The sequence below is a fragment of the Dryobates pubescens genome, chromosome 22 (genome assembly GCF_014839835.1).
Source record: "Dryobates pubescens isolate bDryPub1 chromosome 22, bDryPub1.pri, whole genome shotgun sequence".
In the NCBI taxonomy this organism is placed as follows: domain Eukaryota; kingdom Metazoa; phylum Chordata; class Aves; order Piciformes; family Picidae; genus Dryobates; species Dryobates pubescens.
Window position 1 is genome coordinate 4,162,272 of NC_071633.1, and position 21,375 is coordinate 4,183,646.

The 21,375-nt window shown below is 48.3% G+C and overlaps 1 protein-coding gene across 1 annotated transcript in view; it reads right to left on the reverse strand.

The window, feature by feature from the left end:
• MOB2 (MOB kinase activator 2) overlaps nt 1-15,097 on the reverse strand; it is a 158,436-nt gene extending 143,339 nt beyond the window's left edge. The window contains exon 1 of the mRNA XM_054171835.1: nt 14,861-15,097. Coding sequence (XP_054027810.1) covers nt 14,861-14,877 — 17 coding nt within the window. The 5' untranslated portion in view covers nt 14,878-15,097. The remainder of the gene's footprint in view (nt 1-14,860) is intronic.
• Nucleotides 15,098-21,375: the final 6,278 nt, after the last annotated feature.

A 21,375-nucleotide genomic window follows, 5' to 3' on the forward strand; every position in this document is an offset into this window, starting at 1 on the left:
GGAAGGCTGCTCTAAGCCCAAACTCTCTCAGCCTGTCCCCACAGGGAGGTTCTCCAGCCCACTGATCATCTTCAGGGCCTCCTCTGGACCTGCTCCAGCAGTTCCACATCCTCCTTGTGCTGGGGGCCCCAGAACTGAAGGCAGTGCTGCAGGTGGGGGCTGAGCAGAGCAGAGCAGAGGGGCAGAATCCCCTCCCTGTGCTGCTGCTCTCCCTGCTCTGGCTGCAGCTCAGCACACAGCTGTCTGCTGGGCTGCCAGTGGCCACTGCTGGCTCCTGGGGAGTTTGTCACCAACTGACACCCCCAAGTCCTTCTCCTCCAGGTTGCTCTTGAGCCACTCACCACCCAGTCTGGATTTGTGCTTGGGAGTGCCTGGACCCAGGCGCTGAACCTTGCACTTGGCCTTGTTGAACTTCTTGAGTTTGGCTTGGGCCCACCTCTCCAGCCTGTCCAAGCCCCTCTGGATGGATCCCTTCCCTCCAGCATGTCAAACTGGGCCACACATCTTTGTGTCACCCACAAACTTGCTGAGGGTGCCTCAATCCCATTGTCCACGTTGCTGACTGCTCGCTCGAACACAAAGAGCCGCTCTCAACACCGGGCACCAGCAGCCCGGTGATCCTCCTCCTGCACTCCCAGGGCTTGCTTTTTTTGCTGCTTGTCATTGCAGGCCTGTTTTTCTACAGAGGAAGTCAAAACAAGTTAAAAGGGTGAATTTGAATTGGAGCTGTTAAAACACATTAAAACCTTCAAGGAAGCTGTCATTCAGAAGTGAAGCAACCTTCACGGGAGCTTTAATTTGTGATGCCCACAGAAATATTTAACACCCTTTCTCTTTTACATTTTTGCCTTGGCACAGAAATCCTGCAGAGAGCTGACACACCCTAAGCAAGTAGAACCAATGTGTTGAAATGAGGCTGTCTTGATGATGAAGTTACTTCCTTCTCAAGATGTTTTTGCCAAGTAGAAAATAAATTAAAACCAAAAAAAAAAAAAAAAAGGGGGGGGGGGCCCATACTTCAAAATGTTTAAACATGGGAATTTAACACATCTAAGTAGCAAGGATGTCTTGATTTACTTGGAAAAACAACTGCAGACATTTCTACTGAAAACATAAGTGAGGGATATTTCCCTCCACCCCCCCAACTCACAGGGATTTTGTCCTGCAAGGTAGCAGGATAACTAAACTCTAAGTGCTTCATGAACTGCAGTTCTCCATTAGCCAGGTGGTGAATTTCCAGGATACTCACCCAAACTACTAAGTTTTCACCCTACCTGCACCCAAGATGAACTTAAAAAGGAGCAGCCCTGTGGAGAAGGGCTTAAGGGTGGTGGTGGGTGAAAAGCTGGATATGAGCCAGCAGCAAGCGCTGCCAGCCCAGCCCCAGCCTGTCCTGGCTGATCCCCAGCAGTGTGGGCAGCAGGGGCAGGGAAGGGATTCTGCCTCTCTGCTGTGCTCTGCTGAGGCCCCCCCTGCAGTGCTGGGGCAGCTCTGGAGTCCTCAGCACAGACAGGGACCTGTTGGAGCAGGGCCAGAGGAGGCCACAGCAATGAGGCCAGGCTGAGAGAGTTGGGGTTGCACAGCCTGGAGAAGAGAAAGCTCCAGGGAGACCTTCTGGTGGCCTTTCAGTACTTAAAGGGGTCCATCAAAAGCTGGAGACAGACTTTTGAGCAGGGTCTGTTGTGAGAGGACAAGTGGTAATGGTTTAAACTAGAGGAGGAAGATTCAGACTTCAGAAGGAAGAAATGTTTGATACTGAGGGTGGTGAGAGCCTGTCCTGGGTTGCCCAGAGAGATGGAAGATGTCCCATCCCTGGAACCATTCCAGATCAGGTTGTTTGGGGCTCTGATCAACCTGCTCTAGCAGCAGATATCCCTGCTGACTGCAGGGGGGTGGACTGGATGGGCTTTAAAGTTCCCCTCTAACCCAAACCATTCTGTGTTTCTAGTCTATGGTTCTATTAACAATCATGAGAAAATGCAAGCCTGAACATTGTAGATAATATTTTTGCCCACCTGGAGAGTTACATCACAGAGCAACAGCTTCCTCCATCTGAGTGGAGGACTGGGAAGATCCTGCCTGAAACAAGCTTGGAAAACACTTCCAAGCACTTGAAAAGCCCAGAACAAACTCCACCACCTTATAAAGGTCACCCTTTACAAACTAAGCTAACCACACTGCCTGTTACCTTGCTCTTCAGTACCTAGCTGTGCATGAGAAGCATTAACAGAGAATCTCCTCTTCCTAGAGGAGTTTCCAGAGCACTCTGCTCCACCAGCTCAAGCCTCAACAAGCTCAAGTAACTTGGGCCAGTACCTTCATACTCAGGGTGGGGCAAGTGAGATACCTCATTACACACACTGAGCTTACAAGGATGCAAATCACCAAAGTCAGCATTTTGAGCAGTACCCACAAACCAAAGTGAAGACCTGAGCTATGCCAGGCCACATGGTAGAAGTCTATTAATGTTTCTTTTTAGGCATATGATAAATCCATCAGGAAAACCTTGAATTTTCAGGTTGGACTTCAGAAATTGTTCATCACCCCCACCACCACGATGATCAAGTGAAGAGGGGACACAATAATAGCTACTGCTATGTGCCCAGCCAGGAATACTGTGCAGAAGACTCCTTAATACCTGCAAAAACCATGCAGCAGAGAGAAATCCAAAAGCCCCTCTACCTTACAGGCTTAAAACTAGAATTGCAACCAGCTGTTTAGGCTAAAGTTTCCCATTTGCTTTTTCTTCTGCCCATATCTTAGCAGCCAGACTTCTTCCAAACCTCAAAAATCAGTTAGCTAACAGAAAAAAATGCACAGGGACAGAGCCAGGACCTGTAACTACGTCAGAGCTGCAGGTTAGCACTTGCATCCCAGCCAGGAATTGCAAATGAACCCAGAGAAGCTGGATCAGGGAACAAAAGAAAAGACAACAGCAGAGGGGATTAGCTATATGCAAGGATCTGGATACTCTAAACCAGAACCAGCAAATCTTCTAATCTCTTTCCTTCCCCAGAAGGCATTCTGATAAACTTAAAACGGCAAAACCAGGGCCCACCTGTGGCTTTCGGAATGCAGGTTGGTTAGCTCCTTAAAAAGGAGCCAGTCCCCAGCTCAATCACCTGGAGAGATTTAGCCAGCTGACAAGGAGCTGTAGCACCACCACAGGCTTGTCCAAGACAGTCTGTCAACAAGAGATACAAAGCACACCCAGAAGCCTTTTTCCCTTCCCCAAGTACATCTGTTGGTCTAATACAAGTTATTAACCCTTCCTACAAACTCAGTCTCTTCGACATCTGATGGAGAGCAGCCATACACTAATGCTTTATTGGACACGACAATCATGAAGGTTAGGGCCTGGAGTTCCAGCACCACCTGGATACTATCTGGGCAAAGACTGCCTGAAAAGGTGTGATAAATGATAAAGAGCTTTCTAGCACAAACCTGAAACCACAGAGTTAACTCTGTAACCTGAGCCCATTGGCAAAGCAGACACCAAACACCTCCTGGTAAAAAAACCTACTTTTGCATAACCTGTTAAGAGAGACTCTGGGGAACAAAGCTCTTCCTGAACAACTCCCTGCTGGGTCATGAAGAGCCACAGGAAAGAAAGCAGCTCTTTAAACCAGGAGATTCTAGACTGAAGGAATATTAGAGTTGTAAAGTGGAGTGGTTAAAAAATAATCTTCAGACTCAAGCTCACCTTTTGCAACTTGTTTCACACAAATTCTCTGCTCCCTGTAGAAACACTGGGAGGCTTCTCAGGTGAAAGTCCCAATCATTTCAGTGTAGAGAAAGGACAGCACTGACCCAGGCACTGAACACTGATGATAAAAACATTCAATGAACACCTTTCTAACCTGGAAAGGAAAAGTATGCAGATGCATTCTGAAGAGCTTCAGTTACCAGACCTGAATCATTTACAGAGTTTTCTGCATGCTTACATTCTAGCCTCATGGATTTACTCTTTGAATGCTCAGAGGAAGAAGGAATTTGATCTATGACAGTCATTCCTGCCTTGATTCCAGTTTAATTTCTGACATTCTTCAGGGCCTTCAAAGTTGTATCTAAGTTCTGGTTGTTTGGGCTGTTGGTTTTTAGTGTGTGTGTTCAATGCACCTCTCCTATGAGGGCAGACTGAGGGAGTTGGGGCTGTTCAGTCTGGAGAAGAGAAGGCTCTGAGGTGACCTCATTGTAGCCTTCCTGTATCTGAAGAGGGCTACAAGAAGGCTGGGGAGGGACTTCTCAGGATATCAGGTAGTGATAGGACTAGGGGGAATGGAATGAAGCTGGAGGTAGGGAGATTCAGGCTAGACATAAGGAGGAAGTTCTTCCCCATGAGAGTGGTGAAGCCCTGGAATGGGTTGTCCAGGGAGGTGGTTGGGGCCCCATCCCTGGAGGTGTTTAAGCCCAGGCTGGCTGAGGCTCTGGCCAGCCTGATCTAGTGTGGGGTGTTCCTGCCCATGGCAGGGAGGTTGGAACTAGATGATCCTTGTGGTCCCTTCCAACCCTGACTGATACTATGATAGCTCTTTCTCCACCACCAGAACCAGAGCTTTGTGGATTACGTGAAGGGCTTGCATCCTGAACAGTTTCTCTTGGCCAGCAGAATCCAAGGCAACTAACTTCAGACAAAACTGCCATATTTTTACCCCTCCAAATGCTAAAATTGTTATAGTGCTGTTCAGCACTTAGAGTGATACTCAGCATTCCAACTCCAAAATTAAAGCCACTGCACACTATTTCACGAGGAGGGAAGCTCCAAGACTAAAACTGTTTGAAGTGCTGGAACACAACAGTTCTTCCTTGAGCAGTCTCACTGATGAAACAGTCTCCAGTAACTACAGTAAACAACAGGCTTGCAAAAATAAATTCACAGAATCACATCTCTTCATTACAAAGCTTAGTAGAATGAAGGCCACCATCAAAGTTTTTAATTGCAGATGGGGGGGGTGGGGGCGGGGGGGAGAAGGAGGGCATTAAAAGAAATGAACCTAAGGAGGAAGCTTCACAACCTTATCACTGATTGTAGATGGGTTTAAAATGATGCACAAGATCCCTTCAGCAGAAACCCACAGTGAAGCTGTTTAATAGGTCAGCAATGATTGCAGGATATGCAGATCTGGCAACCCCGAGTTCAAACTTGTATACACAGCTATCTCCAAAGTGCAGGCCCTCAGTAATTTTACTCTTTCAAGTCTGCTTGCTCTGGGCCCACATCCAGTAGCTGTAACAGATGGAAACTGCCAGTGAAATATGGCAGAGCTATGTAGGCCATCATGCATGAACCAAGCACTCTGCAGACGCTCTGGAAGCAGACTGCTGGATTCAGCCAGGCACCCACAAGGCCACCTTCCTCCACAGTCACACCGTGGCAGGGCCAGCACTTCTCTCAGGTGGATGAAAGGTCATTTAGAGCTCATTCAGAAACACCCAGTTCACTGTATTTCTAGCTTAGCCATACACTGAATGCAACACAGTAGGACAAAACGCTGCTCCAAAGTCATTACCTGCTCCGAAACAGCAGCAGAGCATCTCCTGCTTCCAGCCATCCTGCAGCTCTCCCAAGCAGAAGGATACATCACCAGAAAATCGCTAATTATTTGCAGAGTAATTACCACTAATAATCACATTACTACATGATTACATTCAATTGATTTAAGTCCTTGCTGCCACCAAAAAAGAATGTTCCCTAAGCTCCCTGTTCTCAGCAGCTTCTTAGTGCTGTTAACATTCATGTGGCTATACAAACAGGCTGCAGGCAACTCATTTAGCTGAAAATTAACCTCAGGAAAGGAGGGGGGGTGGTGGGGAAAAAAGGTTAAAAAAAGCAATACAAAGATTAGTTTTCAGTTAGACAAACATCTTAACCTATCAGTCTTCCTAAATAGTGGTGCTGCATCAAAAAAAAAAAAGCACACCCAACAGATCAGAAGAGGTCATTCTGCCTCTCTGCCACTTGACTCTGCCTCTGGTGAGACCTCACCTGCAGTAGTGCTTTCAGCTATGGAGCCCTCAACACACTCAACAGGAAGGACATGGACCTGAGGAAGCAGGTCCAGACAAGGGCCACAAAAATGATCAAGGGGCTGTAGCACCTCTGCTACAAGGACAGATTGAGGGAGCTGGGGATGTTCAGCCTGGAGAAGAGAAGGCTCCAGGGAGACCTAATAGCAGCCTTCCAGTACCTGAAGGGGGCCTACAATAAGGCTGGAAAGGGACTGTTTCCAAAGGCCTGCAGTGGCAGGGTGAGGGTTAATGGTTTGAAATTAGAAAAGATGAGATGTAGATTAAATGACAGGAACAAGTTATGCACCATGAAGGTGGTGGAACACTGGAACAGGTTGCCCAGAGAGGTGGTTGAGGCCCATCCCTGGAGGTATTCAAGGTCAGGCTCAACAAGGCTCTGAGCAACCTGATCTAGCTGAGGATGTCCCTGCTGACTGTAGGGGGATTGGACTAGCTGACCTTTGGAGGTCCCATCCAACCCAAACCATTCCAGGATTCTATGCTAGCACAAAGGAGAAGAGGGTAACCTGCAGAGAGACAAGGAGAGAATGAGTATTGCTGCCAATTGAGAATGCTCAACAGCATTCAACAAGCAAGCAACAGTTCATTTTGCTTTAAGGGACCTTGAGATTGATCTACTCTTCATGTCCCTCAATAAAAACCCTTGCTGGAAAAAGATCCTAAGACCAAGCCAGTATTCACATGAGCAAAGGAAAGCAACTACCCAACTGACACACAGTCTGTGGTCTGCTGCAGCAACACAGGCTTCAAAATGCAAGGGTTATTTGGCTTTTTTTCTCCAAGAAATCAATAATTAACCACACCAGGACACTTCAGGGAGCAAGGACCTGCAGGGTTTTTATTTGTCTAGCTTTACAGCAGAAAAGCCTTAACAGTGACAACCTCAGCTGTGCTAACTTTCAGAACCAGCGAGACCTAAGGGAACAAACAAGACATCAGAAGAGTTTCAGATCGCTCACAACCACTCCTGGCTCTCTCTTACTCTCAACTATGCTAGCCCTGGAAACTTGTGATTCAAAGTAACAGCACTTTCCACTACTATACTAATGAATATTAAAAGTTAATATTTAATGGACATATGCTTTTACCTGTTCTACTAGTTGTTTTCACAGGTAACTTCTGGTTTAGCAAAGATCCTGCTCATGGCTGGTAAATCTATGAATTAAAATTGAGGTCTCACAAGTCAGCAGTGAGCTGAGGGCAGGTGGCTCACAGATAGACCTACATTTCACAGGATCACAGAATGATTTGGACTGGAAGAGACCTTAAAGATCACAGAATGCCAAGTTGGAAGGGACTCCAAAGATTATGTGGCCCAATCTTCCTAGGTGATAGTTGAAATGAGCTGTCCCAGCAGCCTGACAAGTATAGTCTTCAAACTGCCCAATGTAGGAGACTTCTCTCCTTCCCTTGAGATGTGATTCCAATGTCCAACTCTTCTCATGGGGAAACATTTTCTTCTACAGTCCAATGGGAATCTCCCAGCAGTAATTCATACCCACTACCCTTTGTCTCTTCCATGGGACTCCTACTCCCCTAGTTCAAACCTCCCAGACCCCTGTACGTGGGGAGAACAACCAGGGACCCCCCTGGTAATGCTACAGCTATACATAGAAGTAAATCAGGAACACATGAATATCTCCTGCTCAATGGGACTGGTCACGTCTGGTTTACTGGTTCTGAGTTATTTCCAGCTTCCCCAAAGCAGAGAAAATAGCCTGGGAAGCCAAGAATTGGCAGGGAATGCAAAGCAAGGGAAACACCTGTCATGAGGTCAGTCAAAAAACACAAGTACAGACACTGTGCATGCTGTGAAAAGTGAGAGGCTGCAGCAGTTTCTAGGGGCAAGACTGCCTTAAAAGGCAGGAGACTTCCTTCACTGGTTCTGACTGAAGGGAAGGGGAAAGCATTCCTCATGCTTGCAGCAGCTGAAGAACTTGCAGTGCTGTTCCTTTCTCTAGAAATGTTTGATACAATTAGAATCACAGAATGGCCCAGGTTGGAAGGGACCTTGGAGATCATCTACTCCAATCCCCTGCCATGGGCAGCGACAACTCTCAACTAGATTTGGTTGCTCAAGGCCTCATCCAGCCTGGCCTTGAACACCTTCAGGGAGGGGGCATCCACAACCTCCCTGGGCAACTATTCCAGAGTCTCACTACCCCTGTACTGAACAACTTCTTCCTCAGAGCCAGTCTAACCCCTGCTCTCACTCAGCTTCAAACCATTCCCCCTTGTCCTGTCTCTAGACACCCTCATGAAAAGTCCCTCTGCAGCCTTCCTGCAGGATCTCTTCAGGTATTGGAAGGCAGCTCTAAGGTCCCCTCAGTCTTCCCTTCTCCAGGCTGAACAACCCCAACTCCCTCAGCCTGTCCCCATAGCAGAGGTGCACCAGCCCTTGGATCATCTTTGTGGCCTCCTCTGGACTTGCTCCAGCATCTCTGTGTCCTTCTTATGCTGGGGACACCAGAACTGGATGCAGTATTTGCGGTGGGGTCACACAAGAGCAAAGGGGGAGAAGTAATTAGGAATTTTCCAAAAGCATCTAGAATCAAAATCATTTCCTACCTGTTCACACAAAGGTTTGCTAGGCAAAGACAGCAGCATTCCTCTTGGTTCAGCTGTCAGGCAGACTGACAGCTCCATGTGCTGCATCATTTCCCACTGTTCCCACCACATGACACACTCCTTACAATTACCAGACACGATGGTTCTCATGGGTCCCTCTCAAGTTAAGATATTCTCTGATTCTATAATGCATCCCATTCTAACACAACAATGATTTAGTCTCACAGCTGAAAAATGATTATGCTGGATTTCTCCTGACTCAGAACTAGCAGACTAGTATGTTTTTTTTCACATCTAGTCCTTTGCTGTTTCAGCTCAAGGCTGGGACTTTTCTGTACAACTCACATTTCACCACTGTGTATCTTGAACTGGCCAATGTCTTAAAGCCTTATGAGGAAACTCTTTAAACACACTTCCAAGAGACTGGAGCATCTCCGTGAGAAGGAAAGGCTAAGGGACCTGGGGCTGTTCAGCCTGAAGAAGACTGAGAGGGAATCTGAGCATTGAGACTAAAGAGCTAAAGGGCGAGGGACAAGACAATGGGGCCAGACCCTTGCCTAGTGACAGGACAAGGGGCAACAGACACAAACTGGAACCCAGGAGGTTCCATCTGAGGAGGAAAACATTCTTTTCTGTCAGGGTGCTGAAGCCCTGGAGCAGGCTGCCCAGAGAGATTGGAGTCTCCTTTGGAGAGAACCCAAACCCACCTGGACATTGTGATCCAGGGCAACCTCCTGTGGGTAACCCTGCTTTAGCAAGAGGTTGGACTAGATGGTCTCCAGAGGTGCCTTCCACCCTCCACCATGCTGGGATTCTATCATTTCAAATGTTTTTAATACATTCATACTGAAACACAACAAAGCAGCAGTATATGTTACTCTTCTTCTCACCTTAGAAATCACTGATGAGATATTGTGGCCAAATCCTAGACCCAAAACAAGAGGAACAGCTTCTAGCTCTACTTTCTTTTATACCCCTGATAGTTGTAGCTAAATAAATGTCTGACACACAGGCCTTAGGTACTAGACAAATCTAGCAATGCCCAGACCTCAAGAAGTCCTCCTGTGCTGTCAGTTCAAACTCCTCAGTGTAGCACATACTCAAGAAGACTGAATTTGTACAGTTACTGTACTGCCTCAATAGGACACATTTTCCAGCTACTTCTCCTGGTCAGATGAAGACTATAGAATCAGAATCACAGAACTGTTTAGGGTTGGAAAACACCTTTATGATCAACCACTAACCCAGCACTGCGGGGTCATGACTAGACCAGGTCCCTAGGCACCTCATCTACAAGGCTTTTAAACACCTCCACCACTGCCCTGAGCAGCCTGTTTCAGAGCTTGACAACCCTCTTCTTCCCCAGACACTTTCCCTAATGTGCAACCTAAACCTCCCCTGGTGCAACCTGAGGTCATTCCCTCTCATCCTGTCACTTGCTACGTGGAACAGACCAAGTTCTACGCAAGGCAGTGTATATTTGTGGTGTTTCTAATGAATTAATTGCCATCATGGAACAAAATTTCCAAGTGTGAAGGCTGTTACATTGGATTACACATTCTTCAGGCTACAGCTGTAGCCACTTGCTCTACCTTGCAGATCACAGAGCACCTGAGCAGCCCAAATCTGTCAGTGCCGTCTTCAGGCACAAATACCCTGACCAGGAGTTTGCTTCTTTCTTTTGCCATCTGAACTTTCCAGATCTTTCCAGCCCATTATTTTCTAACTGTCCTTAAAGCTGAAGATGTGAGAGATGAGAACAGGATCACCTTTGATCATTTTTAGGCCCTCCTTTCCAAGTCCCCAAGGCAACATACGAAAGAGCAGATAGATGGTGTGACAATAGGGACAGCAAGACCTGCACGTGGCACTTGGTGCCATGGTTTAGTAGCCATGAGGTCTTGGGTGACAGGTTGGACTTGATGATGATCTTTGAGGTCTTCGCTAACCTTATTGATTCTATGATTCAACTTAAACTAAAGACTAGAGGAATCCCTATTGCTTGCAGCTCCTTCTCTTTTATTCCACTTACACTGTTAAGTCTGGAAGGAGGAGCTGTGAATCTTTGTCAAGTCACTGTGAGGTACAAAAAGGCAAAGAGATAATAATACACTTGGGTAAAGTCAGCATGCTCCCACAACTTGTTTCCTAAATCCCTCCCTGCAAGAGCTACACACCCTGCTGACTGGAGAGGAAAAAAAAAAAGTTTGATTACACAGCAAAAGTTTCCCAGCTAAAATGTTACTTTTAACAAGCTGTTAAATGCTGCAGCCTCCTCTCTGAGCAGTTCTTAGTGAAGCCAAGCCACAGGCATCAGAGCACAGCCACCTTACTGGTACCAGAAGGGCACTGCAGCTCAAAGTATGAGAGATGCTTACACTGATCCTGGAATAACACAGTCCTCTGATGCAGAGAAAATACTGATACACATTCAACTGAAAATAACCCTCATGGAAGAGTTGAGAGGTAGCACTGCACTTCTTGAATGCCTCTGAGCACAAGGCAAAACTCAGCATCCTTGAGTAAGAGTCGCGGGAAGCAGAGGCTTCCTTGCAAAGGGTAAAAAGAAGCATCTCCCCCCCTGCCCATTTCCTTCACTAGGGGTCTTTTTTGATAGTGCTGGTCTACATGCTGAAAGCTTTTCAAGTAGCAGCTCATTTCTGCAGAGGTAGGCATATCCCAGGTTTAAAAAGCATCTACAGAGGTGTTTTGCCATCACAACCATATCACACTGCTGCAGCTTCCTTACTCTCAATCTGTTAACCTGCTAAACTCCAAAGTTTACAGTTGAGATGCAGCCCACCCACATGATGTTTTGTCCTTAATTGTGGGTAAAGCAGTTTTGTTTCTCTCCCTGTTTTTTACATAACAGCTCACAGAGCAGGACACATTCCTTCTCTCTTATGAAAAGATGTGTTACAGTAACAGACCTTCCAGCTGAAGATTAAAAATAACTGACACCATGTCAGGTTTGCTAAGCAGCACTAATACATTTCCCTTTTAATTCTGGGTTTTAGAACAACTCTACAAGCAAGTTTCATAAGTGAAGGAACAATGCCTGCCTTTGTTGCTGCTTTGAACTTCAAGAGCAGATCAATGCTAATTGTAACACCAAAGTTCGGAATCTCTTTCAAAGAGGGTAACGCAGAGCTCTGTCAGATGCTGGTGAGCAGAAGCAATTAAGCAACACTGACCTCGAGTTAAAATTGCACTAAAAATACATCCTATGTACAACAGCTACAAAAACAAAGCTCAAAGTGGTCTTTTTTAACTGAGAGAATGCACTGCAGAAACCAAGTCTTCCACCAGTACCAGTATTAAGCTCCGTAGAAGGGTAAAAGATAGGTCACCAACCACAGAAAAGACTTGGGGGTTATTTTGGTGCTCAACTGAGCACTGTGAGATGCCAGCAGCTCATTTCTTTCTAGCTCTCTTCCCTAGGACTCCACTGGGTTTTGAAGCAGTTGACTGAACAGAAGGCAGCACCCAGAGAAGTTTTGCTGTGTGACCACCTAAGCCTAGAGCTGTGAGTTAATCCCCAATAAATTCACTATTGTTTATAAGCTTCAGCTTCCGTTTTTTTGTGTATTAAGCACTCTGAGGCGATCAGAGACACTCGGGCTGCTGCCTTTCTGGTATGATTAGAACTTGCCCTTCCCCCACTTTCCAAGAGACCACAAGTGAAGGGAAGGACCAGCAAGGAAAAAAAAACAACAAACCAAACCCCAGATCTCACTCTCAAGTCAGCTAGGGGACACAAGCTTCAAGGGTAGAGAAAGCAGAAACAACTGCTACTGCTGCCTGCTTTAACACCCTTGCACTTGAAGATTAACTTCTCAGTAATACAAAGTCAAAACACAGAGGGTGTTTCTCACACCCTTTCAACATTTCTCTCTTAATGTTTCTCAAGATTAAGAGAAAGCACAACCCATGAAACATACACAAGAAGGGCATGGAAAGCACGTGGGAAGCTGCACTGGAAAGCTGCAGGGTATCAAAGCAGTTTGGAATGGGGGAGATCACGGTACCTCTGTGAGAGGTGACACCTCTCCAGGAAAGAGTGACAACACGAAGAAGCAGCCCAATACCAATTGCTGTCCAGAGGCATTGACAGCAAACCGAGGAGCTGCTGGGAGTGACCAGTTGTGAGTCTCTTTCTTTTCCTTCTCATGCAACTGAAGTTCCCAAAGAGCTTCCCAAACAGCTGAAGTTCTCACTGACAGGCTGAGTGACACTACCCGAACTTCTTCCCTGGCAGATGAACGTCCTCAGTTTCATTCTCAAACACCAAGAAGGATGTTTCCATGTAGATACACAGTTGCTAACATTAATAACTTGGACAGAATAAGAAAGGGTCCCCCGGGCCTCCCACCCTTTCCCCCTTCAAAATATCTACGTTCGTCCTTCCTGCCATACTCCACCCCCCCAAAATTCACACAAATAGAACAAAGTTTTACAGGAGAAAACATTAAGAGCATCAGTAGGACAATACTGGGTTTGGTCAGGCGAGAACTGTATCAGGAAACAGCCGAGAACAAGCAAGCAAGACACAAATGACTCAGGATCCATTCCCATTACAGCAGGGAAAACAGGCAAGTCTTTTTCCACACATGGCCGGGTCCACCCACCTCGGGTAAAAGAGTCCAGAACAAATGCCAATTTTTTCATAGCAGCTTCAAAAAGCCCAAGATATTTTTCATAAGAGAAATGGCATTATAGCATCCTGAGAGTTTGGCTAAACTAAACATCGATCCTTTTGTGGTTTACAGCAAGATTCACTCAGAATATGTGCAACTGCCTAAATGAGGCGTTTGGAGTCAGCCAAATGTCTTGCTTAAGTCCTGGGTTTGATTTTGCTGCTGCTGCTGCTATTACAGGGACACTTTTTAATGCTTCAGCTTTCACTTTTACAAAGCAAATAAACCATCCCACCTGTGCTTCGTGGTTGTGATGAACCAAATCATAGCAAGCTTGTCATTCGTGTTTTCGATCAGATCACCTAATAACAGAGTGCAGCCCTCTGAGCTAGAAGGCACAAGCCTTGCAGCACATGGCACACCGACTCCTTCCACCTGCTGTAAATACAGCATTTCTGCTGCTCAGCCAGAAAGATCTCCCCCATATTCAGCATTTACTCCATCAGACTGAGGGGTCAAGCCCGCAGGAAAACGTAACTAATACTGACAACTGGCTCAAGAGTTGAGCACATCTAGTTTGAAGGGGAGTAACAAGTGCTGTGCTGGCACCAGCAAACAAGACCACTGGTGTAATCCAATCCATCACATTGAGAAACCATGGCTTGGATTCTAGGCACATCACCTTACAAAAGGAGGCAACCTAGGTGGTAAAGCTCACACTCAGGAAGGAGACCAAGCTACTGTGAAGAAGAAACTAAGGGCAATGAATTATCACTGCAATACTGGTTTTGCTGAAGCATAGATCTACTGCTCGTGCAATTTTGAAGCAGGATTCTTCACAGTTCACCTGAGTGCAGGTCACCAGCACCAAGTCATGCAAGAAGTAACTGAGTTTATCTTGCTTGGGATACTGGTAGCATAGCAAAGTCACTCCCATCAAACTGCATCTCTCTCCTGCACGGAGGTTTCCAGTCCTAAAACCAGCAGCAAAGCGCTTTTTACCTTCTGTCTCTGTGTAATTAGCACCATTAATCCCAGGCGATCCCAAACCCCCCGGCGTGGCTCTCATTTGGCTTTAATCTCTACCGAGGTCTCTCCTTCCTCTCCACAGAAAGCCATTTAAACCTTGGCAAGCCCTTCGCTTCCAAGTGCTGCTCTTGCCGCAGAGGGATTAACCCCACACTTATACTGGTGGCAAACTGGGAGACCTGCAGCGTTCAGCCTTCCTACATCCCCCATTCCTTCCCTCGTCCCCCACAACACACACACCCTCCAAAAAAAAAAACACAACAAAACAAACCGAAAATAAGGAAAAAAGAAAAGGAACGAAAAGTTACTTTTCCCAGACAACAACAGCTTGGGACGAGGCTTGGGCTTCTCTGCACCTCTTCCTCCCCTCCAAGACAAACCGGCTACACCCAGAGCTCGGCTCGAACGCTTCCTCCCGCTGTCACCTCCACCACCGATAACTGATTAGTCATTTGCCCCGCACCCGGCCAGCGCCTTCGCAAGCCCCTCACGGCTCTCTCCGAGGCAGGTTGTCCGGCTCCCCTCCCCAGGCAGCCCGAGCGGAGCGGCAGGGGAGCGCAGCAACCTGCCTCGGCGAGCGCCGCTCCCACACTCACCCCATGAGCCAGTCCATGGCTGGGTCCCGCCGCGCCGGGAAGCTCCCGCGGCCGCCGACTCCACGCTCACCGCCCGCTCATGGGGACCGCTGCGGGCGTGGGGCCGGGCTCCTCCTTCCTTCGTTTAAGCTCGGTCCCTCCCTCCTTCCTTCCTTCCTTCAACCGCTGCCGGGCTCCAGCAGGGCGGGGCGGCCGGCGGGTCCCCTCCGCAGCCTGACACTCCCGTACTGGGGCGGACGGAAGTAAACACACGGGGCTAGCGGCTGCCAACCCGGAACCGGCCCCCGCCTTCCCCCGGCCCCGCCGCCGCCGCGGCACGCTGGGAAGTGGAGTTCGGCTGCCGCCATTAACGCGCTGGCGGCCTGAGGGACCCCGGTGGTTCCCCTGGAGCTTTCTCCCGGCTTGGAGCTGTGGGTTGTCTCCAGGAACTCAGCCCTCAAGCACCCTTCTTGTCCCCCTTGATGGGACCCCAGTGTCAAGGCCCTTGAGGGAGCACAGGGATCATTTTGGTTGAAAAAAAGACCTTTAAGATTACAGAATCATTAAGGCTGGAAAAGACCTTTAAGATCCTCAAAGGCAACCATCACCCTACAATAATTCGTGAGGGTGATGGAAGCCTGGAGCACCCACAGGGCAACCAGGCACTGACCCACAGAATCACAGAAGAGTAGGTGCTGGAAGGGACCTCCGGAGGTCATCCAGTCCAACCCCCCTGCCAGAGCAGGAGCACCCACAGCAGCTTGCCCAGGATCACAATGGCCAGGGGGGGTTGGAAGCTCTCCAGAGAAGGAGACTCTACAACCTCTCTGGGCAGCCTGCTCCAGGGCTCCTGCACCCTCATACCAAAGAAGTTTTTCCACCTGTTTAGATAGAACCTCCTGGGTTCCAGCTGGTGCCCATTGCCCTTTGTCCTGTTACTGAAAAGAGTCTGGCCCCAGGCTTTTGCCCCACACCCTTTAGCTGTGGCTGAGCACTGAGAAGATCCCTTCTTAGTCTGCTCTTTTCTAGGCTCAACAGCCTCATGTCCTTCAGCCTTTCCTCCTCACAGAGATACTCAAGTCCCCTCAGCATCTTCCCAGCTTCCATTGGACTCTCCAGTAGTTCCCTGTCTCGAACTGGGGAGCCCAGAACTGGACAGAATAGAGGAGAACCTCCCAGGTGCTCCTGCACAGAGACCACTGTTCTCATCTATTGCAGCACCCTGAGAAATGTGGAACCACCTTGAACATGGGACAGAAGATGGCATCTTCGCTCATCCACCTTGTCCTTCCCATTACTGGATGCACTTTGTGCTCCAGAATCTCCTCTGACTCAAAAGCCTTCCTTTCTCAGTTCCTTACAGAGATAACCAACATCCTGGGATGTCCCAGCACACAGAGGCAGCTCAGGTTAGCAGAGCTTGGTGTATTAGCGGCCCCTTGGCAGACAACACTGGTTCCCCTTTGCAGGGTGTCTGTGGCCTCTCTCCCCACCCCAGAAAAAAGGACTCCACAAAAACAAAGGGATGATACCTGCCCACACCCACAGACAGCCCCCACCACACCTCTTTGAGATGCAAATTATCCTGTTTCAAAGAGGAGAAATCCTTCCTGTGGAAACCATTGCAGAACAACATTTCAAAAAGCTGTGAGGCTGATGTCCTCTTCACCGATTCCTCTGATCAGCAGCACCTGCTTAGGGTTCAGATGTTTCCAGAGGCAGCTGTGCTGGGGGTGATGCCACGCTCTGGGCACATATATTAAAAGCTACTTGTGTTATGGGACAGTGACAGTTACTTCATTGGACTCCCTGTGGTCACCAGCTTTTTGAGGAAGGGCCATCTTTGAGAAGCTGTTCAGAAGCCATCATCCTGCTCCCCTGTTCTGCCCTCCATCCCACCATGCTGGGGGGACAAATGGGGTGTCCCAGCCCTGTGTTCTGTGGATGTAAGAGTCCCCAGAGTCCCTCATCCCTCAAGCACTCACCCATGGCTCCAGTTCTCCAGGGAAGATGAGCTGGTCTCCAGCCATCACACTGACTCCAGTGACAGTTTCAGTGTTACCCCAGGGCTAGTGATGCATCGCAGGGGGGTGTCACAGGGTTGATTTGATAGGAACGTGCTTGGGTCATGCTTGGTTTGTATCCCCCTGTCTTGAGGAAAGGTGGGAGAATCATTTTGTATTAAAACCCATCTTGCAGTATCACTTTTGGAGCTGACCTTCCCTCTGAAATCTGTTGGGAATCCCTTTTGCACGGCACCTAACTGCTTTATTGTGCCACCCTCCTGAGAGCTCTCTGTGGTGGGCGAGTGGAAGTTTGAAATGCACGTTGCCCGTGTTCAGCTGGAGCACTTGCCTTTAAGGCTGCATTTTATCTTTGAATTGTTTCCAGCTTTGCTTATCTTTGCGTTTAGAAGCTGTAGCAGAGGATCAGAAAGAGGTCCCCCGCAGCACAACCCCACGTACTTTGCCGGGTGACTGGGACGAGGATTTTTGAAACACCAGATCAAACCATCTGCAGAAAATAATTATCCTTTATGCAGACACTTGATCCAGTCATTATCTGCAAACATTTGAGAACAGATGTCCCTCATTTGAATTATGTTTTCTTGTTGCCCTTTGTTAGGAATATTTTTGGCAGGGCATCGGAGGATGAGCTCCATCCAAGTTTACTGTGGGCTGCATTGTACCAGGAGTAGGGTGCTCAGTCATATGACACAAGTTTTAAAGCAGAGATGACTTCTGATACAATGAGTTTGTCATGTCAGATTAGCTGTTTGCCTCCTGATTGTATCAAGGAAAATAGAGGGCAACTGGCACTAGCAGAATTACTGGTGCAAAAGAAATGCCGACAAGGGACATCCAGCTCATTAATCATTTGTATCTCCCCTTCCAATCACAGAAGGTGTTGATCTGTATCTCACCTAAGGTGATCCTGTTATATTCCTTTTGCATTTTCAAATCAACATTGCACCTCCTGCTTTTTCCCTTCTCCCCTCGGCCACTGGGAACCCCAGAAATCCCTCTGGCCGACCCATTCATGCCTGTTTAGTCAGGTTCCTCTCTGAGCAGCTCTGAAGAGCAAAGGATGTGCAAATCCAAGAGCAGTCTCCAGCGGTTGTTCTGCAACTCCCTTTCTGTTTCTACAGCCTTTACAAAGTTATTTGTCTGACAATAGCAAGCCTGGCAGAATGCAGGGCTCTTTTGTGCTGTGCCCTGTGCACATGCCTAAAGAAAGGGTGTTCCTCGTTGAGGGCAACAAGCTTGTGAGAACCTGCAGGGCATCAATATAAGGTGGGTTCTTGGCATACAGATATGCTAGGAAGTGCAGAGGATCATGGGGGGGTTGTAGTGCTTGACGTTGGAGAGTTTTGCCCTGACTCTTCCCTGGATTATTGTCCCACAGTTTATTTGTGCCTAACAGGATTTAAAATGCAAGGTTATTGCCAGGCAGTCTGGGCAAGAGTGGCTGTGGTGCAGAATCAGGACTGTCCAGCTTTTGCCCATCGCTGGCAGTATTGCCTACACTTGCTCCTCTCCACCTTGTTCTTCCACTCATATTCTCTGACCTGGCTGGCACAAGAGGACACCCAAAAAAGTGCATGCCCTGATCCTCATGATCCCCAGGCAGAGAGTGGCTTTGTGCCCAGGTGTTCTTCAGCAGCTCCAAAGCTTTTTGGGGACTGATGAGAGGCTGTGGGTGGATCTCATGCAGTGCAGACCACAGGAGTTGGGGCAGACAAAGCTCTCACATGAGGATTTGGCAGTGGTGTAAAGCTCTGCAGAGCTCAGTATAAAAGCCAAGGTACAAGACAGCATGGACCTGAGAGCTGTCCCAGTCTGTCAGAGGGCTCTGTTTGGTCCCATAACCCCTGAAGAGTGATGCTACAGTCCCAAGACTGGCTCAGCACTGGCTGAGAGCCGCCACGGAACAGCAAGCCTGAAGATTTCTTTCCTTGTTTTTCCCTCCCACAGTTCTCATGACCAGATTTGTGCAAAACAGGATGTTTGATAGCAGCACAGACAACGTCTGTCAGATAGAGCTGCCTCTCACATTGGCTTTGCAGTCGGCTGGCTTTGCCCATCTGGCAATTAAGCAGCGCCGCAAAGGACAAGTAGCTATGAGGAAGTAATCAAGGCACCGATCTCTCTGCAGCTCGGTCCCTTTACTGCTTCTGATTTTATTGTCATTACCTCCTGCAGCAGGAAAAGTGCAAGGCACAGGTGGGCAAACATTGCCTTGCGTGGCTGAGTGCTGAGGAGCAGGGCTGAACTTTGCTCCCTTCCTGGCAGATTGCATCAGAAACACCTGTCCCTCCTTCATGGAGTCACACAATTGTCAGGGTTGGAAGGGACCCCAAGGATCATCTAGTTCCAGCCCCCCTGCCATCTGCAGGGGCACCCTCCACTAGATCAGGCTGCCCAGAGCCTCATCCAGCCTGGCCTTAAAATCATCCAGGGATGGGGCTTCTACCACCTCCCTGGGCAACCTTCTCCTTCTCCACCAAAGGTCTGATGTGGGGCTGAGTGAGCAGTGTCATAGTTGGCATTTGACAACAGCTTTGCACGCTCCCTCTTGTCACCCTAAGTGGCTGTGGTAGGGCTGAAGGAACAGGCAAAGGAGGTGACAGCATCACTTAGGGCTGCATGAGTTTTCATAGAATGGTTTGGGTGGGAAGGGACCTTTAAAGGCCATCTAGTCCAACCTCCTGCAGTCAGCAGGGACATCCACAACTAGTGCAGGTTACTTGGAGCCCCAGACAACCTCACATGTTCTAGGGATGGGGCATCTACTAAATCTTTGGACAGCATAGGCCAGTGTCTCACCACCCTCAGTGTCAAACATTTCTTCCTTCTCTCCAGTCTAAATCTCCCTCTTTTAGTTTAAAGCCATCATCCCTTGTCCTGTCACAACAGGCCCTGCTGAAAAGTCTGTCCTCAGCTGTCTTCTTGGCTTCTTCAAGTACTGAAAGGCCACAAGAAGGTCTCTCTGGAGCCTTCTCCAGGCTGAACAAGCCAAACTCTCTCAGCTTGTCCTCACAGAAGAGAAGGACTCCAGCCCCTGGATCATTATAGTGGCCTCCTCTGTCCCTGCTCCAACGGGTCCAAGTTTCTCCTTTCCTGTCCTCTCGATCTGAGGCTAAATCATTCCTATGGAGATCACCTTACCGTGGGCAGCTGAGAAGCCACAGCAGGCAGAGATGTGGCTTTGCCTTTGCCTGGCTGAGCTATTTCCCATGGGTAGCTGAGGAGCAGAGCAGGTGATGGCTGCCCTGACACAGACACATTATTCAGCAAGCTGCAAATCTGCTGCTCAGATCTAGGCCTTCAGCAGCAGGAGGAGATCCACCCTCACTGAGAAGATGCAGCAGGCTTGATGGGCTTGGGATCAAAATGATGTGTTTGTGAAGCTCTGAATGCAGCACTGGCTCTTTAAGTCGAAACCATCCACGTACTCCTTTGCTGAGACAAAACGTCTTTGTCCCTGCCCATGAAACATATTATGGTTCAAATTCCTGCAGAGCCAGTAGAAAAAGCAAAGTGCATGAGTCTGGCAGCGTGGGTCTGCCTGCAACCCCCAAATGTGATTGTTAATCATGCTGGATCCTAATAACAGCAGCTCTTCTGGCTTGGAACGTTTGATTTCTTTATAAATAAACACTGTGAGTGGTTATAAATATTGACTGCTGCCAGTAATAGTAAGATGGTTTAGATACAGTCTTGCAACAGGACAATCAATCCTGCCAAGGAGTCAGCTGGCGGGGGAGAGGGGGGATGGCATTTTGGGTCCTGAACTAGCTGGGAAATATGGCTGAGAGAGGGCTGAAGCTTCAGGGAGGAGGGTTGAAAAATCTGCCCTTGGGGGGTGTCTGTGTTTCCAGGGGGTGCTGAGCAAAGTTCAGTCTCTCCCAGTCACAGACAAGGAGAAGTACTGGGCATTTCCCCTTTTAGACCATGACTTCTGAGTGGCTGTTACAGCACGAGACTTGTGGTGACTGGGTGCTATTTTTCCCCCCACTAATTAGGTATGACTGAGCGATGCCTCACGACTCAGCTTCCACATCTGGAAAAATGAAAGAAACGCTTCCCTCTGCATCAGAAACCTTGTGAGAGATGATGTGTGAGCGCTCAGAAACCTTCCTTGCTTAGGAGTGCTCACAATTAAGTGGGTTTCTCTGTTCTTCCAAGCAGGCAACACAAAAATCCTGCTTCAGTGAATTGAAGAGTAGCCAAGAGGGTTCCAGTTTCAGCTGGGAAGCTTCAGACACATCAGTGGCCACCCATGGGGTCAGTATGCCTGGGCTGAACTGTCTGTGTCAGGGAATCTGTGAGCTGGATGAGTGTGGGTTTCCTTTTGTCCCAGTGCTGGTGATGCCACGTCATTGTGGACAGGCTGTCATCAAACCCACGCCTGACCAGCATTAGCCAGTTTGAATGACCCCTCAGAAAGGAGAAGCTGTTGTAGTTGGTGGTACTTTTCCTTGCTGATAAAGCTCTTCCCTAAAATTATTCTTAACCTTCTGCCTGTGTCAGGGT